Source organism: Euleptes europaea, chromosome 2 (assembly GCF_029931775.1).
Source record: "Euleptes europaea isolate rEulEur1 chromosome 2, rEulEur1.hap1, whole genome shotgun sequence".
In the NCBI taxonomy this organism is placed as follows: Eukaryota; Metazoa; Chordata; class Lepidosauria; order Squamata; family Sphaerodactylidae; genus Euleptes; species Euleptes europaea.
The window spans coordinates 60,982,665-61,000,178 of NC_079313.1; the positions used below are offsets into that span (position 1 = coordinate 60,982,665).

General features: G+C 41.1%; 1 protein-coding gene across 1 annotated transcript in view; it reads left to right on the forward strand.

Annotated features, from left to right (window-relative positions):
* Positions 1–8,673, forward strand: part of NEGR1 (neuronal growth regulator 1) — a 665,802-nt gene extending 657,129 nt beyond the window's left edge. Inside the window, exon 7 of the mRNA XM_056844652.1 lies at positions 8,093–8,673. Within this exon, the coding sequence (XP_056700630.1) occupies positions 8,093–8,217 (125 nt within the window). The 3' untranslated portion in view covers positions 8,218–8,673. The remainder of the gene's footprint in view (positions 1–8,092) is intronic.
* Positions 8,674–17,514: the final 8,841 nt, after the last annotated feature.

The window sequence follows — 17,514 nt, forward strand, 5'->3', positions numbered from 1 at the left end:
TTTCTGATAACCAGTTTCGGATCTGGGTTGCAGAAGCTCTTCCTTTCTTGACGTACATAACCACGAGGGACCAAGCAGCAATGCATTTTTTTTATGTTTAAACGCAGCCTTGGCCCTTCTAAGAGTAGGGTTGCCAACCTCAAGGTGGTGGCTGGAGATCCCCCACTATTATAACTGATCTCCAGGCAACAGAGATCATTTCACCTGGATAAAATGGCCACTTTGGAAGGTGGACTGTATGGCATCATACCTCATGGAAGTCCCTCCCCTCCCCAAACCCCGCCCTCCTCAGGCTCCACCCTCAAAATCTCCAGGTATTTCCCAACTCAGACCTGGCAACCCAATCTAAGAGCAAAGTAATTACAGGGACCAAGAGACCTCTATCTGGCTGGCAGAGGACAAAAACAAGTAGGAAGTTGGCTGGTCCTTCAGAGTGCAAAATATCTGCATGCTTTCCCAGTACTGATGATCTTGTTGGATGCTGTGTGGGACTTTTGGCTAAGGCTGGGACAGGACAGGCAAGATCCTAACATAACCAACCCACTTCCTTCTCAGTTAGTTCCTTTCTAGCACATGTGCAATAGCCTCAGTTTCTGGAATAGTAACAGTAACTGAGGTTAGAGCATATAGACAGGTCTTTTATGCATGGCTTTTCCCCTCACCGTCACCCCTCCGACCACTTCGGGTCTTTGTTTGGATTATGCATGCTGTTTCTGACTGTCAAAGGTTGCCTCGCTCTTCCCGCATTTTGCCCGCGTTTTCAGAGATCTGTTTTATCTCAAATTAGAAAACGCAGGCAAAATTGTTGGAAACGCAAGGGGAGAGCGAGGCGACCTCTGACGGTTGGAAACGGCATGCATAATCCAAACAAAGGCACAAAGTCGTTGGAGGGGTGACTGTAAAGGAAACAGCCATCCATAAAAGGCCACAGTTTGTAAAAATAAAAATGTGCACGTCCTCTCCTTCCACAGCTTTCTGGATCATTTTCACAAAGACAGCCAATGTTACTGTTAGAACAGAGATAAGAGTTGCATTTTTGGTGAATAAAGGGGCCTTGTTTGACAAATGTTTTGTTGAATAAAAGAGCTTAGTTTTCTGAATTGAATCGCAAAATCACTGAAACTTTATTATATGAGATTTTGAAAAAAATGTTTTTGAGAAGCATCTTCTTGAGTAGGGTTGCTGGCAGGAGGGTTGGGGGTGGGGACATGGGTGGGCATCATCACCAGTGGAAGTATGAGCACAAGTATGATGATGTCACTTTAAGAGAAAGTTTGGAAGCAATGGCGGTAGCTCTAGGAATTGCCAGAAACTCTGTTGAAACCACAGTATTTCTGGCAATTTCTAGAGCTACTGTTATCACTTCTGGGGTTTCCCAAGAAATTTCCCCTGACTCTACTTTGAGTAGTGGCAAACAAAGGGAGATCAGGTGGAGGATCTCCTGCCCCAATGCGGGGGGGGGGGGGCTTGGCAACCCTGTTCTCTAGTAGACCTCTTTCACCTCAGCGACTCAGTGGAGTTTCAGCAGTTCTCACAATGATCCTTAAAATTCCCCTTTGGCACTATCATGGGAGTGTTTAAACCTGTTGCAATCTGCAGTGTGAATTAGGTTGTTAGTTGCAGGCACATGACTACAGTTGCGACAAAGAGTTCTTTTTAAATCCACACATTTCATTGGTTGAACGCTCGCTGACTTAGGCCACTTGCAAACTTTGGTTTGGAATAATTTGCATCAGTAACTTCTACATTGTTTAATTCATTTTGACAACTTTGACTTCATTTAATTTGCTTCAACAACTTCATCCTCAATTCACTTGTTTTGCACGTGCTCTGTATCCAGGCTCATGTAAAATTGAGGTCAGACCTTTATTTGCATTTCTGCTTCTCTTTACCTTTACCCTTGATGGGAATTGTGGGTGCCTTGAATTAAATGCTGCTGTCATTTATCTTGTAATCTGATTACCAAAACAACATGCTCTGTGGATGTCTTTGGTCAGATAGTCAATAGCCTCACAATTTTATTGAGAGATTACTGAGCCAGAATGGATGTGACTTCCCAAAATAGAAGCACCTGTAATAACTGCCCAGTGTCCTAAAACTGGATATTGTAGATAGTTCAGCCAACTGAATAAGACAGAAAGAGAAATCGTGTTTTTGAAACTGATTTGAAAGCTAAAATTATGTTCCTTCAGAAACCATTACTTGGATCCTATACATTCCTTCCACCTTGCTTTGAGTGGGCTGAAAGCATCCAGCACCAGAGGAATGCACTGCAAAAAGGAGCACCACACTGTCTAAGCAAAATAAAAAATATAGGATCCAAACTAATAACTTGGTCCAATGTAGCCCTTGTTTGACTAGAACCGTGTTGGCGAACCTATGGCACGTGTGCCGCAGCCAGCACCCCAAGCCCTCTCTGTGGGCACGCGCAGACCCGTCGCGTCTGCCTAGGGCTGTGCCGTTGCCGTGGGGGGGCGCTGAGGGCGGTGCTCCTTCTCCCCAAGCCCATGCTCCCCAAGCCTGTGCTGGCACCCTCCCTCTCTCTCAGCTGAGCTGCAGTCGCAGCTCAGCTGTTTGTCAGGCCCCGCCCGTCTTCAGTTTGGACCGGGAGGCTGTGGCCGAGCACCTTGCCACGCCCCCCTCTCAGCTGAGCTGCGGGGCTCCGCAGGTCTTCAGTTTGTCTGGGGCCCTGCCAGTCTAAAAAAGCATTTAGAAAATTCTACATTTGCAGACAATCCTACAAGCCATCAGGAAATCTACGAATTTTCTAGCATTGTAGCAGCTGCAAAGGTGAATTTCAGTAACAGATTTTTACAGTTCCGTAAGATGGAGACAACCCTGTGTTTTCTTACTTCTCCAGATAAAGCCAAATTTGAAGAACTTGATCTTTCCTGCCTACACTGGTTAGATTTAGAAAATCTGGAAATGGAGCTAATAGAATTTCAAGAAAGCTCTATCTGGAAAAATAAATTCTATGACCTGCGTGAAACACTTGAGAAGATAGAAGGGATGCCAAAGGACAGCACAGTTAGTTCTGAAAATGAAATCCTTAAAGTGTGGAATTCTCTGCCAAATACTTTTAAGTCAATGAAAGCACTTGGGATTGCTTTCCTGACTTTGTTTGGATCATCTTATGCTTGTGAGCAGCTGTTTTCAGCTTTGAATTATATCAAATCTGACACCAGAAACAGGCTAACAGATGACCTGAGTGCTGCATGTGTTGCTCGAGTATAAAATGGGATGGCATTTATACCATGCTGAGTGGAAGACAACTCAGAATAGTGGAAGACAACCAGAATAGAAAGAACTAATAAGTATAGTCAATTTTAAAGGGGGGGGGGCTGCTATGAAAAGTTAGGGGATACTCATCTAAAGCAAGCCCACCTCCCCTCCCCAATGTGAGTCAGGATCTTTCCTCCCCAATGCACGTTGCAGCGTTGGGACGTCTAAAATTATGAATATTTACGAATGATTTCTTGTAGGCTTTTTTGTACATACCGTATATACCCGTGTATAAGCCGACCCGCGTATAAGCCGAGGTGCCTAATTTCTCCCCCAAAATGGGGAAAAATTAGGCACCCGCGTATAAGCCGAGGGTCGGCTTATAACCCCTCCCCCCCCACAGGCTTACCTGGGCTCCCGGCAGCAAGCGGCGCAGGCCTGGCGTCGTCGTCGTCACGACCGGGCGAGGGCCGGGGCAGCCTCCCTGCAGCTGCAGAAGGCCGCCCCAGTCCGCCCTCGGCTGCGAGGAGCGGCGGCGCAGCCGGGGCGAGGGCTGGGGCAGCCGCCCCAGTCCGCCCTCGGCCGCGAGGAGCGGCGGCCCGGCCGGGCGAGGGCCGAGGCCGCCGCCCCAGGCCGCCCCAGGCTGCCCTCGGCCGCAAGGAGCGGCGGCCCGGCCGGGCGAGGGCCAGAGCGGCCGGGCGAGGGCCGAGGCAGCCGCCCCAGGCCGCCCTCGGCTGCGAGGAGCGGCGGCCCGGCCGGGCGAGGGCCGGGGCAGCCTCCCTGCAGCTGCAGGAGGCCGCCCCAGGCCGCTCTTGGCAGAAGGAAGCGGCGTGGGCCCGGCGGCGGCAGTAAGTTCCCTCCTCCCTCCTCCCCCCTCCCCTCCCCTACCGTATTGACCCGCGTATAAGCCGAGTTCGGCTTTTTCAGCCCTTTTTTGGGGCTGAAAAACTCGGCTTATACGCGAGTATGTACGGTAACGTCTCATACTATATGTAACTTCATGTAGCTTTTTTATAAACTTTGCACTTTGTCTAAATATTGTTTTGCTCCTGTACTAGTTTCTAAACCTCCAGGTATTAGCTGGAGATCTTCCACTATTATAACTGATCTCCAGCTGCTAGTGATCAGATCACCTAAAGAAAATGGCCACTTTGGCAACTGGACTTTATGGCATTGATGTCCCTCCCCTCCACAAACCCCACCCTCCTCAGTCTCCACCCCAAAAATCTCCAGGTATTTTCCAACCCGGAGCTGGCAACCCTACTCATCATAAAGTCTTTATTGCATTAGCAAAAAAAGCCATAGCAATAATGCAGAATAAGGTGGGAATTCGCCAAAATAAAATGAATAACATTAAAATAGTAACATAATTTAAAGAATTAAACATTTCCCATAAAATATTAAAATGCAAATACAAATTCATCATTAAAATATATATCTAATAATATGAAGGAAAGATCATACAAACCAGAGACAAATAAAATACGATAGCAGCCCTACTAATGTAAGTTGATATCACTGAACCATGTTTGTAAGCCAGACTTTGAGCTTTCCCACATTCTCTTTTTCCGCATCTCAAAGTTCCTGTTTCTTCTGTGTGTTTTTTAAAGTTGATTTAAAACTTGATTTACTCCCTCTAGTGGTCTATTCAATATAGCAGAAGATTAAATCCAGTTTATTTCCCTGCTGATTTATGCCATAGCTTTTTACTCTTCATAAAAACAGGGGTGATATCAAATTGACCGCAGTATTCCCTCATCTATACGAAAGTCTTGAAGGCAGACAAAAAGGAGAAAGGTATAAAGTGGCCATTTTGCTGTACACTATTGTGGAAGAACCTGCTTAGAAGTTTACAAGAACCTAATGTAGATCACGATGGGTAGCCATGTTAGTCTGTCAATAGCAGTAGAAATAGTAGTAGAAAAGAGCAAGAAACCAGAAGCACCTTAAAGACAAACAAAATTTCTGGCAGGGTATGAGTTCTCATAGGGCACTTTCACACATGCCGAATAATGCACTTTCATCCACTTTCAGTACACTTTAATGATGGTTTGCAAGTGGATTTTGCCAGTTCACACAGTAAAATCCAGCTTCAAAGTGCATTGAAAATGGATTGAACGTGCATTATTTGACATGTGTGAAAGTGCCCAGTCTTTAGTCTTTAAGATGCATATTGTCACAACTTGTAACTAGTCATTGTTTTGAACAAGTCTTTAAGGTGCTATTGGACTCTTGCTCTTTTCTACTGCTAAGAACCTAGTATAACAGCCCATGGGGCCAAATTTAAATGATGTTTTTCAAAACACTTGAGAATCATTGTAATCCTAAAAATAATGCTGCATTTGAGGGATATCAGCTCTGATCTCCTTTAGTGGAAACTTGGGTTGACAAACATGTTACAAAGCTGAGGAAAAGCAAGGAACTGTAGTTTGGGGACACTGAGAATCATATATGCTGAGGGCCAAATTTGTCTTCAGGGTGGTTGTTAAAAAACTAAAATAGCAATTGCTACGGGAATCCAAGCTGAGTTTACAAAGGCAATAGACATCTGCAGAGCCTCTGAAGTCATGCAGGCACAAATTGAGTTCACAGCTGGGTCACAGAGTGACAAATGTCTTCAGGCCCTAACGCAGCAGAGTTCTCCAAGCACCAGGTTCAAAGCCAGACCACCAAGGTGCAACAGCAACACCAGCACATAGGTCATTCCTACAAAGAATTTCTTACTTGCACTATACATCCATCAACAGCCTGTCCTGTTTGGGGGTTAACATGTTACATAGACAGACAGTTACATCATTTTCCTGTGCATGCAGAACAACCCGCTAAGCCAGCAACTACAGCCAAAATCCCTGGTTAAAGTGAAATGTAGACAATCTTTCTTCATAGATGCATCATACAGTATCATCAGGTGGTCAAAATGCTAATTCCTTTGGGGCTGTAGTCACCATTTTGCATGCATACTATCTGAAGGACATACCAGATGTCATAAAAGGAAGGGGGGGAAGTCTGCTGCTGCCCTTGTAGTAGCTGCAGAACAAAAGCTGAAGGTTGAGTAATTTTATCAGAGAGCCAGTGTGGTGTGGTGGTTAAGAGCGGTAGTTTGGAGTGGTGGACTCTGATCTGGAGAACTGGGTTTGATTCCTCACTCCTCCACATGAGCAGCGGACACTAATCTGGTGAACTGGATTTGTTTTCCCACTCCTACACATGAAGCCAGCTGGGTGACCTTGGGCTAGTCACAGCTCTCTTAGAGTTCTCTCAGCCCCACCTACCTCACAGGGTGTTTGTTGTGGGGAGAGGAAGGGAAGGTGATTGTAAGCCCATTTGATTCTTCCTTAAGTGGTAAAGTCAGCATATAAAAACCAGCTCTTCTTCCTCTTCTTCTAGTACAGGCAGGGGGGGGGGAATTGTCAGCTCAGGATGCCTGCATAGTCCTAACCCTGGTGTGCAACATAAGTATGCTAGAGCAGAAAACCACCCTATATTAAAGAATAATTGATTGCACTATGTTCTGAAGTTTACAAAGGTCTTGGAGAACTTTGTGGGATGTACAATGTATTTACATACCTGGCAGTCATCCTTGTAATCCAAGAATGCAAAAATATATCCTTTTCAGTGATGGCCAGACTGAGTTTACTGAAGCTTTTAGAGCAACGAGGAGTTATAACAAAGGTGGATATGTACCCTATAGATTAATAGCTCAGTTTTCACTGAAACAAAAAATAAATGGCAAGCTACAGGTTGCTTGGTCCCCCAAGCACTTAATCAAATCATAATTGGACAGCAATACCATTGCATTCCAACACCAGTAGATATTCAGTGTTGATGGGCTGGTTACTATTCTGGATGTGATAGCTACTGCGTACCAGACTAGTTAAGGAACCTACTGACCTATTAAATTTTAACACACTATGGGTCAAATATACATTTCTTTTCCTGCCTTTTGGAATTATGTCAACTGCTGAAGTGTTACAGCAAAATAATTATAAGACATTTGGAAACATTTCAGGGGTCTGCAAAATAGCAGATACGACCGTAGCATTAGTTACATAAGAGGAACTTGATCAGAGCATAAGAAATGTGATTGAGCATGTTAGCAATCAGTCCAGATTGGATACAGTTTCACGGTCAGTGAAGTCACTACATAGATCACCTCTCAACACAAAGGGTCAGATCAGATGATAGAACAAGAAAGTTGAATCAATAGCCCACATGAACTGACAGAGAAAGAAAACAAGGAAGAAAATACTAGATTCCTTGGGCAATATATACCAGACATCTGTATGGGAGGCAGGGGAGTCAGGTTGTGCATCTTGAAATACCAGCATCAAAGCAGGATCTGACCACTACATACAAGTTTTCATTGGAATGCTTGCATGGAACCTGTGTCCATAGAACTCTTCCTTGTGCTATTAGAAAACCTAAAAGGACATGGTTTTTTGTTGTCTAACGATAACCCTGTGCATGTAAGGTCTATACAAGTGTACCAATAAACATACATAGGTCAAAGTGGATCTTGCCACTACAATTCCACTGCCTTCTTGTAAATTTCATTGCTCCCCCCCCATTTAATGCCTAAAAAGTTGTATAAAGAGGTATTAAAGTACATGTATTCCCTCATTAGAAATGCAATGTGTGAACCAGCCCTTCAGTGACGACCTATGTTATGGAGTTTTGCCTGGAGTAGCCCATTTTTGCATTACTTCAAAGGCCATTTTAGCTGTATACTTTTCCCTATGCATTCTTTGTTTCAGCTGTGCTTTTTTGACATCTGTTGATATAATGGTTCTAATTTACAGTTTAAAAGGGAGGGGAGGGCGGGGAAACAACAGAACCGTAGGCTTAAATGTCTCTGTTCTTCTCTTTCCAGCTCCAAGTACGACCCAGCTTGGAATCACTGGAGGCGCTGAAGTTCTATTGTCCTGCTGGTACCTTGTGTTGACACTGTCCTCTTACACCAGCATACTGTACCTGAAGAACATCGTTTTACAATAAATGTAAAGAACCATGAAAGGCTTTTAAGGATTCTTTGAAAGTGCTGATGACTGGATCCAATCTGGTAGAGTGTGTTAAAAAGCGGCGTGGGATATAATCAGCAGTGCTTATATGGGGATGATCGCCTTCTGTAGAATTGCTCATTATGTAAATACTTTAATTCTACTCTCTCTTTTTTATTAGCTGCATTACCTTGTGAAGCAGTACACATTGTCCTTTTTTTTTAAAGACGTGAAAGCTCTGAAATTACTTTTAGAGGATATTAATTGTAAGCTCATGTTTGTAATCTATAACTTTTCAAAAGCATTCAGTCATAGTCTGCTGATTTGCAGACTGTAGTTTACATAAAAAGAACCCAAATATTGCAGTTAAAATGTGATCTTTAAAGCTGCAATACAAGCATTCATTTCCCTCTTTAAATAAGATTCTATCTGCATTTACACAGAATCTTTTTTTTACAACGAAGCTAAATAATATTGCCTTTGACTCACATCTTAAAAAAAATAGAATACATATCTAGATTTCCTTCTAGCATGATTCAGATTTCAAGAATGAGCCTTGTAATATGACTGCAGTGTGCATTTCTGCGTTGATTTTCCTGTCAGTTTAGCATGGGTGTGCCTTCATAAGATACTGCTTTTTCTCTTCCTCTCCAACAAACAGGGGATGCTATTTGGTAGATGCTAAGCTCAAGAGTACAGAATTTATTCTTATGGACAAAGGTGCTATTGGCTGTAAAATGTCTACTTCCAATGGGGTAAAGGAACTACTCCAAACCGTGAGCACAGCAAAATAAGTACATAGTACTTGTTAGCAGTCTGTCATATACAACAGATTTCCCAAACCTGTACAACGATAGCCGATCTCTCTCTGAGAATTCTTTGTGAATGTAACTGTTTTCTTTTCATCATTCCAAGCTAGAATTCTTAAAAGGCCGCAGAGAAAGTGTCTGCCCTTTTATTTTATTTTAAAGTAACCCGCGGCTAATTCTACATGTCAGGATTGTTCTTCCTGTTGAATTTATACAGTATCGGGTTGGCTAACTTGAACATAGTGCTTAAGCTTGCAAAATCTTTAGGAACATCAGAATTCTCAGTGTGTGCACATTTCTAAAACACATACACACAAATAATCATGACTCCAGTAAATGGACTTTGTTACATAGGACAGACGTTAACATATTACAGCCATTTAAAAATTCTACCCAAAGATCATTTGCAAAAAACATAAACCATTGCTTTGTCTCCCAACCAGGCATGTGGCTCAGTAATGTCCTCAAATGCCTGCTCTGCCATATGCCCTCCATAACACCTCTTGGAAAGGGGTGGGTTGACAGAAGTCCTATAAATGATGTCACATCATTCTACCACACCTGTAGGGTTAGGGTTTATGGAAAAATGCCAATGGATACAACTTTTCTTTAGAGAGAGAAAGTTTAAATGCTCTATTCAGCCAAGTGAAAACTGAATAAAATAAAAGAGAGCTACTTTCTCATACATAGCTAGTATTAGGTGCAACTTGTGAAGAAAAGGGTTTCCCCCCTCATTTGTTGCACATTACATATCTATTTGTCAAAATTTTGTTAACATTGTATGCCTGTGTTAGGAAAAATGGTTTCATTTTCTCCTCAGAAAAGACTATTGATCCTAATCCTACAGTTCCTGCTTCAGTGCAAACTAACACTGCAAATTGCACTTAAGTAAAAAGCCTTAGCAAAAACAACTTCATTTTGCATACATAACATAATGTGTTTATATGGTTGTAATAGGCATTCTTTAAAGCAAAGCAAATGAAAACAGCATCTGCACATTTGTAGATGACGTTTTGTATCCACTGTATGTTGCACTACCAGTTAATAAAGGCCACAAATTAACACCTAAAAACCGGAGGGGGGCAGGATTATAAATGTATCCCATGTTAAATAAGTAAATACTGAAGTGCATGCGAAATAATTTCATTTGGGCTTAGTCTGGTTCCTATGCAAGAACAAATGGTGGGAAATTAGCCTTTGCTGCTTGACTGTGGAGATATTTGTTCTCACTGGTTCAGACAGAGACAGCTTGCCTCTTTAACTGAAATTGTTAGGAGCTGTGCACAAAGCGCAGTAAGTGCATGTCCAAAAGAGAGAGAGAAAGAGAGGTTAGCTGTTACAGCTCAGAATGAGTTGATGTAAGCATAGGGTTGCCAATCTCCAGGTACGAGCTGGAGATCTCCCTCTATTACAACTGATTTCCGGCTGAAAGAGCTCAGTTCCCCTGGAGAAAATGGCCGCTTTGGCAATTGGACTCTTATGGCATTGAAGTCCCTCCCCTCCCCAAACCCTGCCCTCCTCAGGCTCCGCCCCCAAAACCTCCCACCAGTGGCCAAGAGGAACCTGGCAACCCTATGTAAGCAACAAATCCTCACAAGCACAAGGGAAATTTAGTGGCTGCAGTGATTAAAATGTAATTCAATTTAAACGGTGGCATTAAGATAAAGAAACGGGGCATATTAAATAATGTAGGCTGTAATCCTAAACATGTTTACCCGGGATTAAGCTCCCTTGATCTCAGTAAATCTTATTTCTAAGTAAAAGACACTTAGGATTGCACTGTACATTACCCATGTGTCATTTTATGTGAGCTGGAGGGAAAGAAGGAGACTTTATTGAAAAACAGTTCATCAGCCATTTTAGCATCACCGCTGCAGAATTGTCACACAGTCTTCAACAGGGCCTGCTGTCTACACTACTATTGCCAGCTCAGTTTACCCACATCCAGTTTCGAAGGTTTACATTATACATTTCGGTAGGTCCTTGATATTCTTCTCCAAAAGTAAAAAATACAGACTAGGAAAGAAATCAAATTTAAGTGGCTCTTAGAAACTATTCGAATGTTCTGTTTTGAGACTTGAAGATGGCAGGACAATATTGTTTAATCATACAGTTTGTATCACTGCTAAAATGTTATTATTTTCTCTCCCCATCCTATGGATCTGTCAGTGACATAAATAAGGCATTTTTTAAAAGCTTGATTGGTCTGGTTGAATATTTGGACACTTTGGGTGGCTAGCTATTCAGACATGCGTGGATAACGGCAAGCACAAGTGATTTGCAACGGAGGGATTTTTGTGCTTCTTCTGTACTAGACACTACTAAACAGGACATAGGTATAACCCTTACCGAATGTTACAAAGATGCACAGAGAACAGCACACGTGAGTCCCTTGTGCTTCCCATTCTCCCTACGCGTCGGAATGTCTGAAACCATCCTCTTTTTTTCCCTTGTATTGCAGCTTTAAAGTTCTAGAATGTGTCCAATAGATTGAAAGGGTGGTGCTGCAGAAAGTAACTCTGTGTGGCAGTACTCTCTCAAGGAGAAAGGAGCGAGTCAAAGATGGTTCAAAACAAAGTACCGCCATGTGCATCATCTTCTCACACGCATCAAGAGCTGTTTTAATTCGTTTGCGCATCCCAACTCTATAGTCAAGTTAATTGCCTTCGTGATCTCCCCCCAGCACATGGAGTCTGATGATTCCAGCAGCAAAACAGGGTGATTTTTTAATTATTCAACATGGAAGTACCTGTGAAAAGATTAGTATTTTTGTTTGTTTGTTTGTTTGTTTGTGTGGGGAACTTCTACCACAGTAACATTGGGAACACATAAACCCAATGTTCAATTTGGCCTCTGAACATTTGCTTGCAATTATTCTTTTCAACAGCCTAATCCCATGGTTGCAGATGAAAGTGGTGTGCAAACCTCTGTCTGTATGTTCAAAAAAGGAGACTTGTCTGCACAAAACTGGGCTCAGTCCTATAAGTATTTACAATGATACTGGGACCTGTGCAGTAAGTGCTTACGGGATTAGCCACATAGAGGCTCCTTTAAAAAATGTGGTCAGTTGTGGGCCTAATCCTGTCAAGACAGGCACATGGCATACAGTTCTGCACTGTGTCGTCCCATTAAAAAAAAAATGTTAGCAAGTGTCTCTGTATTCATAGGATTACTCCCATGCTTTGTTGGTAAACTTTTTTTCCTATATAATCATTGTACAATTTGGGATTTATTGGGACTCGATGTGGATTGTGTTGATTGTTGCAAATTACAATAACATTTACAGAGTTTATTAGTCCTTACATTGTGGGGTATGTTTGCTTTCTTCTATTTCTGACATGATAATCTGTGCTCATCTAGTTGATATCATTGCTGTTCATATTTTTAATCAGCCACAATTATATTTCTCCCAGTCATGAAAAAAATATGAAAAATAAATGGATTAGCTCCAAGAGATACAACTGAGGACTTATTATGCACAAGTTGTTCCAAACACCAACTAGTTACAGGTTGTGACAGTATGTATAGTAATTTGGGACTCTACTCTTACATTGTTGCCAAATAATGGCAACAAGGTTGTGATTCTAATGTTGCAGGTTGTGATGCTAGACTGGAGTTCGGGATATTTCAGTATATCTAATACAAATACCTGTTTTTAGGGAGCTAACTCTGAGAATAATTATTCAAAATTCAAATGCAGTAAAGAGCTTTCCCTGCTCTTGCCACTTTAAAATTACACTCAATTTTACATACAGATGTTAAAATCACCAACAGTAAAGTTATTTTGCACATATTCAAGTCAACGCTCAACATTATACTGACCAAAATACCCATCTACCCCACACAACTGTGTGCACTTAAGAATGTGTATACCAAAATATGTATTTACATGGATAAATAATATGCCTTAATGCTTCAGTATGCACTTACTTTCAGGGACTGGACCACCCTCTTCCAGTCTGAGGAAAATAGTCCATATTCCATAACTTACAGTGGAAGAGTTTATTTTGGAAAAATAATTTTCACCCCCAAAGGGGCATTCAACCATTTTAAATATTCTTTCACCTAGTAGACTGTGTCAAAATTCAAAGCCATGGTGGAACTCTAACCTGAGATTCCAGGTGGGCAGAATAATATTATCTAAGGAAATTATTAATGTTACAGTCCAGATCCTCTGGAGTCCACTGGAGTAGGTATGATCATAGATTGTATCTGAAGGACATGAAATACAAGATGAAACTGTTAATCCTTGCTACTAGATAATCATTTGGTGTAAACCATGCCTGTGCAACTGTTGAAGCACCAAGATGACCGCAGCCACCCAACCACATATGGCAGCTCACCAAGAGCTTAATAAACCTTCTGAGAATTTGATGCCTAGACAGACAGGAAGGAGGAGTTGTGAAGCACCTGGTGAGCCACAATACGTGGCTGAGGCATTGCGTTTGGCTTGGTGAGTAGCAAATTTTGCAAGCTTGGTGGACATCATAGTGGACTATATCCTGTATCTACTGTACTTACTAAAAAGACTACTGTGAATATGGAAGTAAGGCAAATATTTCAATAACATTTGTAAAAGAGTTCATTGGTGATCACTCTGTTCGCTTTTCAAATACAATCTCTTCTTTCTTCCACTCTTAACTAAAAGTTCTTTGCTTGGTCCTTCCACTGACCTTTCAAAACATAGTTGTCTGCTTCCATTTTCTCTTTGGAACACATTACCATCACTCTCTTCTCTGTGCTGTACTCACATGTCCAATATGCAGAGCCTACATCAGTTTCAAGCAAATGATTCCTATCAATGAACATCTGGCTTGAAATATTGATGAGGAAACTGTAGCAGAAGAAGTGAATCAATTACAGTATTAGCTTCATCATAAGCACAGAAGTAAGGAAAACAGAATGCTGATTGTATGAGGTGAAAGTATATACACCATCAACACCATCAGTTGTGTATACAACTGATGGTGTTGAGAAGCAGCACATGCTTTCTTGTGACAATAATTTAGGTGGGCAAAGCAGATAAATATTTCCATCTCGTGTATCTACATGCAAGTTTTTAAGCCTGCTTTTAGCTTACATGTGACTCAACCTGATTCTTGACCCTGAGTCTCAAAGACATGTTCCTATACTAATTGCCTTGAACTCTACAGCATGGTGACAGGAAAATGAGGTGGCTAGATTGAAATATATATATTTCTAAAGAGGAGTACTAAAAGGACCTGAGGGCAAAAAGCTCTTTATCATAATAATAGGCCCTCTATCCATAATAATAATATTTTATGAGGAAATTCCACTCTTCCCAGTATTCAGTATTTTCCCCTTATTCATTACCTATGGAAACCTCTCTGGAGATCCATGAAGGAAACACTTTCCTCCATGCTCTTCCTTCTGTAATCCCATATGTTACCACAAAGCAAAGTGAATTGCCCAGGACTTCTGGGGACAATTTTATAGTGGCCAAACTCCAAAGGTCCACTCAGTTCATTCCATGAGCCCAGGAGTGCTTTGGGTAGGATTGCAAAAGACACTTGTGGTACAGCATAGGGCCTACAGTTCAAAGAAATATGTGTATAAAAATCCTCAGTGACTAATCTCAAGGCTCCTGAGGTTGTATTAACAAATATAAAGTCTTTTTTAAATAATTTTTTTATTATTTTTCCAGAATTATTAATCACATAGTTTAACAATTGACATAAACAATAAAAAGTAAAAACAAATAAGAAACATTGTTAAAGATATTTGTGTATAATCAAAGAAATATTGACTTCCCCTACACCTCCCTCCATCTTGTGATAAATTAGTAATCTCTTTTGCATAAAATTCTAGTCCTGATATTGTTGCTAATATTTATTAATAGTTAGTACTATCATATAAAAGAAAGAAAAAAGGGAAAATAAAATAAAAGAAAAAAGAAGAAAAATAGTGAATCTCACTAGTAATAAATGGATTAGTATAGTAGAAAACATTTAATTACTTTCATTAAAAATTAATTATTTTGTAAGTCCTCCATTTCTCCCTAACACTCATTTAATGCATTTCTAGTAAATTAATATCATATATGGTTCTATTTCCATTATAGCTAATCCTTTTAACCGGTTCCTTTTTAATCTCATCCAAAAGAGAAACTAGACTCTTTTAAATTAGTCCCTGTGTCCGGAATTTCCAGCATTTCCTTCTTTTCGTCAGTAACAGTAAGCGTCAAAGAGCATCCTTGGAAATTGTTGATAGAGTCTCTTCTGCAGATAGATGATCTCCATGATAAATCCACGTTGCAATATCTTTAATCTCAAATTTAAAGAAAACGATCCTGACGGCTCCAGTTTTTCTACTCATTAAGTCCTCCAAGCAGATGTTGAAAAGTTCATCAGGCAGTTTGAAGAGACAGAGGTCAAAGTCACATTCAGATCCGTTGTTGTCAGCTGGGCTGTTGCGGTTTGTTTATTGTAGTTCTCGATTTCCAGGATTCTTCTGTTCTTCATCTTTCTTGTCAACTAGAGGGCCCTTTAGTATCACCTCTGACCTCATTGTGATAATTTGGGTTTTTATGTCTTTAAGATCGTCTAAGATGATGTCCAGTTTTTGATTAATAAGTTGGTATGAAATGTTCATCAAAGCAGAGAATTGTTCCATCTGTTTAGTCAGATATTCCATGGTTGCTTCTTCTGAGAATTTCTGTTGAAAATCAGTTGGTAAAATCCAGGCAAATATACCAGTGTAGTCAATAAAGAGGTGTTGCAGGAATCAAGGTCGTAAACCTTTTGTTCCTTGTGTTCAGGAACTTGGGAGATATTTGCCAGTACACACTAATGCCATACTTCCGATTCCAAGTTTTCTGGCTCTCTCGCGATGATAGATTGTTTCCAGGAAGGACGTGGCAGGAAAGCTTTGTTTGGGGTGGGGGAGATTTCTCCTCCTCCCTCCCCTTTATACGTAGTAGTTCCTGATTGGTAACTGAAGCGCCTTTAAAAATCTTAGTTGTTATGTCTTCCCACTGATCAAATTGATAAGATTCCTGCCGGGTTATCTGATCTTTTCTTGTTTTTAAAGAGTCATTTAAACACTGAGTGGGGAGATACGGATTCAACAGATGTATTTAGCAGTCTCCCGGGACTTCCAAATCCAGGTAAAACAAAATAATTATTTTAAACTTACTCAGATTTTAGGAGAGTAGGTATTCTTACTTCTGTATAGTTGCTTAGATGGTAGTAGATAGGGGAGAGCGAAGCCTAATTCCAAAGAGACGTTTGCCACGATTTATAACCGCTCAAGCCAGGTGGGACTGCTATTGAATCTCAGAAGTCTTAAAACTCAGAGAGTTCAGGAGTCAAACTGCTCTTCATCGGCATCAGGAAATTCCCTGATACCCGTTCCACTATTTAGGAATCGGGAGGGGCGCATTGGCACCCCTATTTAAGACGTTTCTTGATTCCCCACCGGGAGCCCCCGGGGAGACACAGTGCTTCGCTCAGCAGTCCTAGCGGAAGTCTCAACAAATATAAAGTGTTCATGTGCAGATCTTTCAGGACCAATGTGCTGGGTAGTTACTATCTGTGAAAAGATATAGGTACTATATCTTCATAGCAGTATGCCTTTTTACATCCATAAATACCTTGAACTAGCTTGCATGACAAGTAGAAAATGAACAAGGCATGCTTAGAACTGTATACAAACTTCACTTTGCATTACTTTATTTGCTGTATCCATGTGGGAGAAGAAGGAATTCGTATACAATTATGTTTATACTCAGGAAGAATACTTCATTTTCAGTTTGAGTAGGTTAAGTATAATCATTATTACACATGAATAACAGCATTAAATGCACTTTAATTGGGTTTGTTCCTGTTAACAATTTAATCCCTTTCCCTCTTGTTCTCTATATTAAATATTAGAGGAAGCAGGAAATTTATGCTGCTTTCTGGATAGGCCTAAAAATAGCCATGTTGAGACAATGTTAACAAGTAGAGCAGAAAAGGATATTGAGGAGATTCTGAATGAGAACTGCTCTTGGTTTGAAAAGTAATTTCGATTTGGGTATGTGTAATTTTTCTTCCAGCCATTCCTTTCTGTTGTGCTTAGCACTGATTATTAAGCCTGTGTTGTTTCATTTTCCTTCTTTAACACTTCCCTTTGTGCTTATCTTATACCTTGTATTCAGGTCCCTTCCCAGTTTAAAAATTGTCTGTCATGAAACTAATATATTGGCATTGGCTTGCATAAACTGGAGATGACACCATCTGAGCATGGCTGGCAATAAATTAAGATTTTTAAACACACTGCAAATGTCAGAGCTTTCATCCATATCAAGGATGATTTGGGAAGCCGTATTATTTCACCCTGTGATGTTGGAGTGAGTCTTGGCTTTGTTGTACCTATTTCACACTTCGCTGTAGCACAAGATGGCCAATCATGGTAACAGATCAACCTCCCCAAAACTGTCCTTCCACCAGTAACAGCTCTGTGGCAGAAAACTGATACGGCAACAT